Source organism: Centruroides vittatus, unplaced genomic scaffold (genome assembly GCF_030686945.1).
Source record: "Centruroides vittatus isolate TY-2023 unplaced genomic scaffold, ASM3068694v2 contig_474, whole genome shotgun sequence".
NCBI classification, from domain to species: Eukaryota; Metazoa; Arthropoda; class Arachnida; order Scorpiones; family Buthidae; genus Centruroides; species Centruroides vittatus.
Window position 1 is genome coordinate 296,651 of NW_027122266.1, and position 13,149 is coordinate 309,799.

Below are 13,149 nucleotides of genomic sequence, written 5' to 3' on the forward strand. Positions count from 1 at the left end.
AATTTTAATAATTGCATCATTGTTTCTACCTGAACAACAATATACAGTTATATAAATGGCACTTAGATTCGGTTTTTTGAATATATATTTTTGAACCCCCCAACAATATTTTAATGCAACTAACATAATTTAATAAAAAATATTACAAAATTTATTTTTAAAGATTTATAACAATTTTTGTTTTCTAAAAAATTTATATTTTTCAATATTTTTCAACAGCAACCTCCTTTTATATATAAAGTTAACAATTCAGGATCGATTGAATATGTTGGATACTGTATTGATCTTCTGAATGAAATTAAGAAAATTTTAAAGTTTGAATATACTATTTTCGAGACTGAAGATGGAAAATTCGGTGCCATGAATGAAAAAGGAGAATGGAATGGAATGATAAGAGATTTAAAAGATAGAGTAAGTTATAATTTTTATTTTTTATAACAATTAAAAGATGTAAAATTAGATTAAAATTCTTATAATAACTGAATTATAATTTAAAAACTTGTCTAATTTAAACAATATATAATTGGAAAATAGCAAGAATCAATAACATTCAGAATTATACAATATTAAATGTTCGTGTATTCAGCGTGGCATGAAGAAATATTCCACTCAGAATTGTTGTACTTATATTAAATATATTTTGCTTCATGATAATGTACAATACATAATAAAGGTCTTTAATATTTGAATTTAATAATAGAAACTAAATTAGTTAAAATCTGAAATTTAACACTAAACCAAGCATGTACTGTACTTACTTATACAAAATGAATCTATAAAGAAAGACAATTTTGAAAGCGGCGATTTTTGAAACTAATGGGTTCACGCCGAAAAACCCTACACGCTTTCCGTGTAGGGTTTTTCGGGTTTTGTTCACGTAACACATGAAGAAAACCTGAAAAATTCCACATGGCCAACTTCAAATAGAGATCAATTTCCTTAAAGTCATTCTCTCCCCTTTGGCAGATTGCCCATGTGTTACGTTGCCTTATCACATCAGTCTATTTTACTTCACTTATACAAAATTCTTACAGGAAAACAGAATGTAAATATTGCTATAATAATAATAACATTTTAAATAAGAAATAATCTGAAAATCTCTTAAAAAAAAAAAAAAATGTTGTCAAAGATTCTGACAAGAATAACTTGTTGCTGAGTTTCATTTTTTGATAGGCATAACGGAGTCCCAAAAATGTTTATTTTATAATCTGTTTCTATAAAAAAAAAAAGCTTGAAGAATATTCTACACATTTTTGAAATTGCTACGTTGCCTTTTCTCATTAATTCCACACTATCATAGTTATTATTATTATTGCAGTAGAAATGGTATTATAATATTTAAACTATATTATTTTAAACTATAGATACTATTCATTACTTTACTTTTGCGTTTATATCTATCAATATTTGTTTAGATTTCTCTTATAATTATGTGTTATTAAAATTATAATTATAATAATTACATAGTGTTTTTTCTTAATAGAAAGCTGAAATAGCATTAGGACCAATATCAGTTATGGCCGAAAGAGAGACGGTTGTTGATTTTACAGTGCCTTATTATGATTTAGTAGGAATCACTATATTAATGAAAAAAACCAAAGTGGCCTCTTCATTATTCAAATTTTTAACTGTTCTGGAAAATAAAGTATGGGGATGTATTTTAGCAGCATATTTTTTCACAAGGTAAATCTTAATTTTAGCTTTAATTAACATTTAAACAATTCTTAAGTTCTATGCGTTTTCTAGCTTTCTTATGTATTTATTTGATCGGCTGAGCCCTTATAGTTTTCATAATAATCGAGAAAAATATAAAGATGACGAAGAAAATAGAGATTTCACTGCTAAGGAATGCTTATGGTTTTGCATGACCTCACTAACTCCACAGGGTAATATATTCTGTCACATTTTAAATTTTTAACAAATGTTTTCCAAGTAAATATTTAAAAATTTTCTGTAGGTGGTGGAGAAGCACCTCGCAATTTATCTGGAAGATTAGTGGCTGCAACTTGGTGGCTTTTTGGTTTTATCATTATTGCATCTTACACAGCTAATCTAGCAGCCTTCTTGACAGTATCTCGTCTTGATTCTCCAATAGAAGGTTTGGATGATTTGGCAAAACAGTATAAAATAAAATATGCACCTCAAAACGATACATCATCTATGACTTACTTCGAAAGAAGAGCTTATATTGAAGACTTGTTTTATGAGTAAAATTCATATAGAAACTCTAATAATAATAATAAAGTTCATTTTTTAGTTTATATTTAATCCTGAAAAATTAAATGTATTTATAGAATATGGAAGAACATGTCATTAGATGACACACTGAATGAAACGCAAAGAGCTAAACTCGCAGTTTGGGATTATCCTGTCAGTGATAAATATACCAAAATTTGGTGGACTATGAAAGAAAGTAACATGCCACAATCATTTGAAGAAGGGGTACAAAGAGTTAAAGCTAGTAATTCAACTAACGGATTTGCTTTCATAGGTAGCAATTCAATATTATGAAAGTATAGTAATTGTTAAAAATATAAACTCTAAAAATAAAATATTTCCAGAATATTAACGAATAATATACTCTTTATTTCCGACTCCGAGTGATCAATCAAGGCAAACAAACCAAATAATATAGTAATTGTTGTCTTTATAGATTTACTTCAAGAATATTGACATTTCATGTAAATTAATACAATATTTTATAAAATTTCGAATTATTTATTGAAATATGGTTTAATTTTAATTAAATTTTGATATTTGACTATATTTAATTACATAATAATTAATTAATTACATAAATATTAAGCATTAAAATTACAGAAATAAAATAAAATATTTAAATAAAATGTCAAAGCCAAAAACATTTATTTTCTTCCTCAAAAATTTTCCATTTCATGGCACCAATCGGCCATAACGGGCTATCCATAAATTACGTCGGCACTTTTCTTGAAATTTTCACTTCACCTCACCTCTTGTCTCATTTGTGCAAGTATCCGTAACTCCTTCCCCTTTTTGGACGTCCAACAAAACGCGACCTTCCTTAAAACCTTTATAACTTCACGAATGGTAGATACCATAAGTGGAAACAAAACACAAGAAATTTTGAAATAATAAGATGTATAAATAGTATAAAATTTAATGAGACCGTCACTAAAGCTCAACCCTTTCCCTCCGTCTTGTTCGATTTTGTCTGACTTGTCGTAACCCCCTCCCTCACCTCTAGTGTGGCCGTCATTTATGGACAACCCCTAAATAGCTGAGTTGATAAAAGCACTGGATGGTAGTTGGTCGTGCCTCACCCGAGAAACTTTACGTTTCGGGTTTTCTTCACGTGTCTAACACCTGAATAGGGGTCAGTTTTTCATGGAAAGTCCTTCAGAGAGGCGCTTCCCCTTGATAGATCGTTCTGTGTTGAGTCACATTATCTCATCAATCCTACATCCTACATCCATATTTAAATTATAATTAGAAAATCAATTTGAAATATTAATTTGTTTTATTCATTATCACTATAAATTTTAAATTCTTCAAAAGTAAAAAGAAATTTAATAGTAAAAAAAAATACATAAAAACTTCTTTTACTAATTTCTAATTTTATATTTAGCTGATTCGACTCAAATAAAATATGCACTGATGACAAATTGTGATTTAATATCAGTCGGAAGTGAGTTTAGTCGGAAACCTTTAGCATTGGCTGTGCAACAAGGATCTACTTTGAAAGATGAGATGTCCAGTGCGTAAGTAATTAACATTATATTCATAATATACATCAGTGGCCAAATCTGGCCAATGAACATATTTGACACATCGCTTATAAATGATAGAAGAAGGCCCATTTCTATCGTTTATAAGTGATGTATTATCTATATAGAAGGTACAAAATATAAATATTTGTGACCTGCCTATCTACGACTTATGAGCAATTTGGTTCACCAATCGCAAAGTTTGGCACCACTGATATACAGTATCGTTTGTATATTGATCTGTACGTTAATTATAATAAATGTATTATTTTTGTGTTTTTATAGAATTCTTCAGTTACTGAATCAAAGAGTGTTGGAAGGGTTAAAAGAAACATGGTGGAACAAAAATCCAGATAAAGTCGTTTGTGATGATTCCGAAAAAGATAGTGATGGAATTAGTATTGCTAATATAGGTATGGTGCAAACTCGTTTCAATTTTCTGCAAAAATTATTTTAATTTATTTAATCAAAAATGTATTTATTTTAAACAAATTTAACAGCAGCATATCAGAATAACGAAACTCACTATATTTTTAAGTTACAAACTTTCATTGAAATCAGTGACGGATTTAAAGTATTGGGGCCTTATCACAACCCAATAATGAGGTTGTTGGTAACTTTTACATAAAATAATTGTACATAATTACATAATTTTATAAATTAACTATTTATTTTCTATTAAAAATGTGCATTTTTTGCTGTGTGTTTTACTTACTAATTAATGCAGTGCCTTGTCAGTTTGACATTTGGAAAGCAAAAGTAACATGTTAAACTGTCATTTACAAGAAGAGTGCAAGACGTTCGGGTCTCCAATTCGAACGAAGCTTGATGAGCACGTAGCCTTAAACACAAACGGTTCCTCGTCCAAATAATAGGACCCACTTTTTAAGCGTTTCTAAAAATTGGGCATTTGAAAATTTAGTATTTTGCCCAAACGTCTTTGGAAGTTTCATATCCAAGAGTGGCGATAGACGAGTGAGTAAGACGCTAAGAACTAGAGTTACCTGATGTAGATTCAATCTTTCCAAATTTTAGTTGTTTTTTTAGTGTAACATTATTATTTTACCGCGTTATTATTACTTATTACTGTTATTATTCCTCACATTTAAAGCTTATGAAACAAGAGATTAAAAATTACGACGTCGTTTCCTGTTTACGAAAAAAGAGCCTCTGTAGATTAAATAAGTATCTTACGTTATCAAATAAAATTTTCTTAATATTTCTTTTTAGATATGATGGTATTGTGACATTCGAAGTGTAACAAACATGAGCGCACGAGGAAATTATCCATAATATTAACAATTAAAAATATAAAACGCTGCGATATCACTTGTCTTTTTTGTCCATGTGTAGTAATGTCCGAAGTTTATTCGATTGTGTAGGCATAGCGTGTAAAATATGTAAAAATAAATGTGAAGAAATAAAAGTTCTTTTAACGACATAAAAGAGTTAAATTTACAGAGGCTTGTTTTCGCTAAACAAGAAATGACGTCACAATTTCTAATCTCTTATTTTGTCAAATTTAAACGTGAGGAATAATAATACAGTAGTCCCTCGTTATATCGCGCTTGTCGGGAGACAAAGGAAAACCACGATATAACCGAGTACTAAAAATTCTGGCTTATACTAAACAGATTATATATGTCATGGAATCTTTATCCTCTATTCTTTCATCAGCAAGTGTTTCTGATATAAAATAAGCTTAGTTTTACAGTACTGAATTCTATTTGTGGTTATATCGTATTAATTGACGTTTACGTAAACATCGATACCAAGGAACGACCATTTAGCATTATTGTTTTTTTAACAATGACATTTAAAGACAAATACTGTCTACATAAAAACAAAATATCAGTCGCAATTTTATTATACAGTACTATATTTCATAATAAATCACTTACTAGAAATTCGTGTAATTTATATTTTTTAATAAAACTTAAAAATACAATAATTGAAAATTTAAGAAATAAATATTGAACATATATCATCATCAAAACTTATAAAATTACAGAATAAAAATTCTCTAAAAAGCAAAATAAAGTCACTACAGTATAAAAATTTTAGAACTTTCTGTTTAAGGAATACAGAAATCTTTTCCATACACATTACTACTACTACTACTATAAAAGTTTAGAAGGCCGTACCTATGGCTTAGCCTTAGAAGAGAAGTGAGAAGAGGAAGAGGGGGGGGAAGATGGGGCAAGGATGATAGAAAAGTGTGAAGAGAGGGCCGTGAGCGGTAAGTACCGGGCAGAGATAAGAATGCCAAGATAAGCTTTTACAAAATGTGGGCCTAGGCCCACAGAGAACAGTGTGGGTGCTCCAAATTGGAGGTGACAGATGAAACCCGACAATTACAGTACACTTAACTAAAACAAGAACAAAATGCTCCTTCGAAGGAGAGGTAGCACACAAACACCAACTCGGAATGGACGAAAAACACCACGAAGCAAACGCCGTTACATGGAATTCCGAGTAAAGCACAGGTGGCAGATGAACATAAACTGACGAACCACTGTCTTGGGGGACCCTGAGTACTATGTAGGACTTACTACAGGTTCAGGGGTACAAGAAAGGTCGCGTGATGAACATTCCCCAGATGAGAACATAACATCCCCAAAGTGGGAGAACAGAGCCCGATAGTGAAGAGGCGCCCGACAGAACACTCGGTCCCGATAAACCGAACACAATGAGATAGCCTTTAAGAAGCCGAACGTGGGTGCAAAGACGAACACCCGGTGAGAGCCCCAGGGCTCGACATAACAGAACAATACCACGACAATACACGAAACCATACACATTACTGTGAATTCGAAATCTCACACCTTTATCTGAATTGGTGGTATTGTGTCAATTCATATAAAGGTGTAAAATTTCAAATTCACGGAAACTTGTAAATGTGGAAACACTACTTAAAACCAATAAATAAACAACTTTTAATATCAAAAGGAAACATAAATGATAATTGATCTATCCACCAGTTTTGCTTATTTAGATCTTGACGAATTTATTTTGGTAGTTTCAAGGACAATGGTAAGAATAAAATACCGTATTTCGTTGCAAAAAGAAATTCAATGGCAATTACTTTAAAATTTATTGATTCGAGTGCTTTTGAAATATGCGGACTAAAAAAAAAAACCGCAATATATCCGAATCCGCGATAAAACGAGGGACTGTTGTATTAATAATAATGCTAATGATGCAGTAAGATAATAAGTTAAACGTAAAATTAACTGAACTAAATCAAAACTTCGAAGGATTGAATCTACATCAGATAACTCTAGTTCTTAACGTCTTATTCACTCGTCTATCGCCACTCTAGGACTCTTGGATATGAAACTTCCAAAGACTTATAAGCTAAACACTAAAATTTTAGAGGCCCAATTTTTGCAAACGCTTGAAAAGTGGGTCCTATTATTTAGACGACAAGCTGTTTGTGTTTAGGGCTACGTACTGTACTCACCAAGTTCCGTTCGAATCGGAGATCCGAACGTCTGGCTCTCTCTTCCCTTGCTAGCAATGGAATCATTTGTGAATAATTTTTAATGAATAATTCCGAATAACACATTTGATCACAATGTTTAAACAGTATTTCGCAGGTTCTGGCATGTCAAAAGATCTATTAACTGCTTTCAGGGGAAACGTTTTGAATTGAAATAACGTTACTTCCGGTTTGCATAGGACGTTCGTGTGTAGTTAGTCGGGGCTTCCAGCTCCTAAGGTTCCCATTTCTGCGTCGGATTTTATCTATTTAACTTCGTTCTCGAGATTAAAGAAAGATGGCACACGACCAGTGTGAATTTGTGGGTTTACAAATTTTTCAAATCGCAGCCCAAAAAGTCATCCTAAAAAATTCCCCAAAATTTTTGTCAGTCGATAAAAATCCCAATTTGGAAACACTGAGCGGCAGTGCACAAAACGTCACTTCCGACTTTTCTGCTGAAACCTGCCCTGTGACGTCATGAAATTTCTAGGTGTGTGGGGCACGGGGCTTTCATTGTACAGAAGCTTGACATTTTGCTGTTTTTCCTGAAGTGTGATTTGTGATTCAATTTCACGCAGAATGTCGAAACAAGCGGACTAGGATATTATAGCCACTTGATATTGCCAGTACTATATTTTAATTCCCAGGAATTTTTCGGGGGTGGTCCGTTCGGATATGTCGGGCCCCGTCCCTCAGCACCCGGTCGCCCCATTGTGCGCCTGGCCGAACCCATAATGGGCCTACTAAAAGAGAACCTCTTAGTGCCCACAGGGCGGAAAGAGTTTAAAAAAAAGTACTATATATAATATAAAAATATGTAATGTAAAAATATCGCCAAGTAGTGATTTTGGCCCTATGCAGCGCGATCCCTGAAATCCATGTAATAATGACTGTATTTTATGTAAAAAAAAATTGTTTTGAAAAAAAAATTTGAAAAATTGTTTTGAAAAAACTTCACTCATCGTTATGCGAACCAGCAATCCACTAAGTACAGTACGAATAAAGCACAGTCCTACCAAACCATGTGATTATGATAAGTTTTGCAAAACTTACTCATAAGTCTCTCTGAAGTTTTTAATTTCGATTTTCTTGAAAATGTTTGAAGCGTATTTTGTCCCTTCGCTCAATAAAAACTTACCAAGGTTATCCATACAAACCATATATAACAGTATTACAAACAATACAATATATTACAAGAAATCTATAATGACACGTCATGATCATCACAGATTTCTTCTTTTAAAACCAATTTTGTAATAATTTTTACATTGTAAAAATTGAAAAAAAAAATTTATTGCCTGTTCTATTCAAGAATGGTAAAATTGTTTATTTTAAGTTTATGAAATTATTTTAGTAATCAGTGACGTAGCGAACGTAACTGGCGCCCGGGGCACCACACTATTGGCGCCCCTCCCCTTCCATAAACATATATATTGTAGTAATATAATATATAGAATTTACTCGTAATAAGAATATAATACAAATAATAATAGAATGTAGTACCTACCTTAAAATATTTATAATATATTACGAATAGTTACTATTATCTTCATGTCCCCCTCGCTACGCTACTGTTAGTAATATAATTTTATAAAAAAAACTTTGATTTTTTATCTTTATGAAAAATATAACACTTCTTTAATTAATAGGTGGAGTATTTATTGTAATTTTCATCGGAATTGTACTCTCTTGCATCACATTGATTTTCGAGTATTGGTATTACAAACAAAAGAGATCTGGAACCAGAGTTGTTGCTGTCAAAGATTACAACAACGATCCAACTAGAAATATAAAACGTTAAAGAAATTTTCTGATATTTTGAATTATATGTTACGCTAATATAAATGTTTATTTTTTCATTATAATCACAATAAATAACTTTTCATTAGGAATTTATTCATTATTACCAGTTAATAAAACGCTTTATTACAGAAATATAGTATAATATAGTGTAAAATATATTTCATATCAATACAAATAAAATTTACAATATTCTTGTAAAATGTGATATTTCAGATACATACTTTTGAAAGTGATTTTTAACAATTCCATCCAATTAATAACAAAATGGATCTCACCTAACAGAATATATCAATATAAATACTGCAATTGTTATCTAATATTTATATGTTATTCATCACTGCAAACATAAAATTTGCAAATTAGATGTTTTCTATTAATTTCCTATTGATAGAGCTCCAGTAAACGATGTTATATGTACAGTACAGTACCTCATAGAGCAGCCTTATTCACCCATAGTATGAACTAATGTGATTTTAATATGCAATTCAATAATTTAAAACATTTACTCACGCATAATTAAAAAGTACAATTGACTATAACTGTGCAATTTCATTGTAAAGTATATTTATAATATATATTTATTTTCATGTTAAAATGCTATTGTTAAAAATGCTGTATGAATGCTTTTAAATGACTAATAAAACTGTTTTATTTAAATATTTAATTTTTATATTGTTGTTTAAGCTAGTTGATTTCTAAGTTTGTCAATATCTCACAAAATTAATAGGCTTTTAACGTTCATAATTATATTTTTCTGATCTCTTAGGCCTGTGCATGACAGCAATTTGTAGTGTTATTCGATGCGATTTAAAAATACATGATTTTTACAAATAATAATAAATAAGCCATATTTTACACTTAAAATTCTGTTATAGGCCTATATTCATACGGAATATTTAAAACAATGATAAAAAAAAACTTACCATTAACTCAAAAAAATTGAAAGATTGCAATAAAACAGGGACGGATCCAGAGGATGGGAGGGTGTGTACGCACTCCCTGAAATATAAGTATAAAAGAGTTTTACAACTACAAAGTTAGATTTGCGAGTAGTTTCAATATCATAGTGCATTGCAAACTGGCTTTTAATTTCTCTAGCACAAACTTTAAATCATACAGTGACTATAACAGAGTATAAGACAATCATGTCTAAAAGCCTTTCAATGGTGAGACAACACTACATAAAAGTGAAAAAACACTGATACTTTGATCTAAAGACTTTTTCAATATGAACCGTTATATCGGATCCCTAAAAACAGAAAGCAGCATATATTTGATTTATTATATTATACTGTTAATGCTGTTTTATAAAGTAATTTTAGAAATAAATACGTGCCGAAATGTCGAAACCGATTCTTTGAAGTCTACATAAACAGTTTAAATATTAATAACACACTTATTATTTATTACAATACATATAGAAGTAAAAAACCGCTTGATGAAATACCCTACAAGTATCAATGCAACGAATAAATCGTCTCTTAATGGTGGCTCCGTACCACTATGTATATTCTACTGGTCTTGCAACTCCGCAAAAAAGTTACCAATGACAGTCGTTCCTGTTAGGTGGCCTACAGTCGACGATTACTACGGAAAAGCCCTTTGGAATAGCAAATACAAACAAATTTTTGAGTCTAAAGAATATTTTACTAATTAATATAAACACAAATAGTGTGGTTGAGATTACGGGATGATCTCAGTTTATTCTATAATCACTTACTATTGAGACTTTGTGGATAATTATTACTTTTAGATCGACTTTTTTTATAAGGTAATTTAATTTTTTGACACAAGCATACAAAAATGTTATATATAATGCCTTTATTGCTAATTAACTACTGATGTATTGTTTTTCTAGATAAATAGATCTATAGAAAAAAAAAGTGTAAATGAAAAAATATTATTAAATAATTAAATACAAAATATACTTATCTTTCAAAGTCATTTTTGATAAATTTGACAATAAATAATTACAGATATCTATGATTAACGATGGGAAATCTGACAAAACTAGATGATAAATTAACCTCCAAATCTCAAAAGATAGCTGCATTATGTAAAAACAAATCTTACACCTGATGATTTTTAATTATTTCATACTTTCTGTTGGGCTAATATTATATAAAGTTATGAAAAATATTATGTAGTAATTAAACATATATGTATCTTTCCATGAACAAAAACCTGAGTTTAAAAACTTAAAATTTTATAGAAACAACTTCCATTTGTTCTCACAGGAAATTTATATTATTTCTGGATTGAAGATTTAACAAAATTGTAAATCACAATTAAAATTTCTGTAAAAAAGTTACTTTTATTTTAATTCAGAACATGTAATGTGATTTTAAGAGAATAAATAATAAGCTTTCTCATTTGAAAACACTGAACTAAATAAACTAAAATAATAATAAAATAAAATTTCTATATATTTTAAGAAAATATATAAAAATGTTACCTATCTAACCACGAAATATTCAAAATGTGAAAACTGTAATAACAAATGTTATCTCTTTTTACTCTAAAAATAAATTTTATGTACAATATACTTTATATAGGTTACTATATATAGTGTAGGCCTATATTGTTTATAGTTAATTTTTGCTGCAAAATTAATTGCTATCTTCGAGAAATCAGTTAAGAACCATTAATGCATTTCAAATAAATATTACAAAACAATAAATTTATTTAAATCTAATAATATAGCCTATTGACCGCGTGTTTTTATATGGCCGCGTTTCTTTATGCAGCGAGAGTGTAGCAAAATGACGTCACGAGCAGTATTGACCAATTAGAAACCAGTTTCCGTGTGTTCTCTGTAAAGCGCTTCTCGAGCGCTGCATAAAGAAATGCGGCTTATCTGTAATCTGTAACGGAATGCCCAGAACAGCCACTAGGGGGTCTCTAGCTATTATTTAAATTAACGATAAATTCAGTATATTATTATTAGATGCGGTTTTTTTTTTTTTTTTTTTTTTTTGCATTTTTGACTTCGTTTTAGTAGGGTACGCCATGAGAAATTCAGTATATTATTATTTTTATTTGTAATAGGAATTTATTATTTATACCACGGAATGACACCATTGCTGCTAGAACGCCCACTAGAGGACGCCCGGGCTACTAGTATTTACATATTAATTAAAGCCCTTATGTAGTACGTAAACAGCCATTGAAATCTAGCAGAAAAGCGATAGAACAGCGATCTCAGCGCCGTCAGTAGGAGTAAGAGGCGTTAGAAAACTTAATACGTCAGGGATAAAGGGGATCGTGTGTCATATCTGGAATAGCGTCGAACTTAATCACGACTTTACTCGTTAGTAGCATTACAATTTTTTAAAATATTTTTATTATAAACCCATCCCTACCCTCGAAATTAAGTTTATTGCTATTTTATAATAGTTAAAAATGTAAAAAGATTTTAATAAAATATTATAACAGATGGCGCCATCAAATGTTGCCGGAAAAGTTAAGCAACTCGTTGTTGGATTTTCAAGGATTTTTCTGCGGATGTTAAAAACGTGTTTATTAAAAGGCTCACGGATCTCATTTTAATGTAATTTTATTTTTCATGCGATTTTTTCACTACTGAATTCCATGTTTTTCGAATCATAGTTTGCTTATTTTTGTTTAATTATAAAGTTTTGCTCTTTTCGTCACTGCTCATAATTGTTATTAATAAAATGTCTCTAATTAGAAATTAATCCAAAAATGCGCCATTTTAATATTTTGATAAATATCGAATCGTCAAACAGTTAGTATGAAATTTAATAAGTTTTATTAAATATAAAAATTTATATACAATCGTGAAAATTCCACGTACAAATGTAATTGTTGAAGTAATTATAATTCTGGTTTGAACACATATCAACTACAAGGTGTGTTTGGTTAAAGTTTAACATGGAAATGGTTTTCTCCCGTAGTGCATTATTCTGTGGTGAATTGTTTTACTAGTACAACACCGGTCGAAATATTATAAATTGCCTTGGCCAGTTATAGTCGTTTAAACAGTTTTTAATTAAATACGAGAACACTGCTTGATGTTTCATTTTCACTGTCGTTGTTCTATGCATTCTAACCGAAGTGGGAGAACAAATCTCGAATCGTGACGAAGTATCCGTCCGT

General features: G+C 30.3%; 1 protein-coding gene across 1 annotated transcript in view; it reads left to right on the forward strand.

Moving 5' to 3' along the window:
• The window catches only part of Ir25a (ionotropic receptor 25a), a 72,700-nt gene extending 63,014 nt beyond the window's left edge, over nt 1-9,686 (forward strand). Inside the window, exons 11-18 of the mRNA XM_067273342.1 lie at nt 220-411; nt 1,484-1,683; nt 1,747-1,886; nt 1,958-2,207; nt 2,295-2,491; nt 3,605-3,737; nt 4,029-4,156; nt 8,877-9,686. Of these exons, the coding sequence (XP_067129443.1) occupies nt 220-411; nt 1,484-1,683; nt 1,747-1,886; nt 1,958-2,207; nt 2,295-2,491; nt 3,605-3,737; nt 4,029-4,156; nt 8,877-9,028 (1,392 nt within the window). The 3' untranslated portion in view covers nt 9,029-9,686. The remainder of the gene's footprint in view (nt 1-219; nt 412-1,483; nt 1,684-1,746; nt 1,887-1,957; nt 2,208-2,294; nt 2,492-3,604; nt 3,738-4,028; nt 4,157-8,876) is intronic.
• The last annotated feature ends 3,463 nt before the right edge of the window (nt 9,687-13,149 follow it).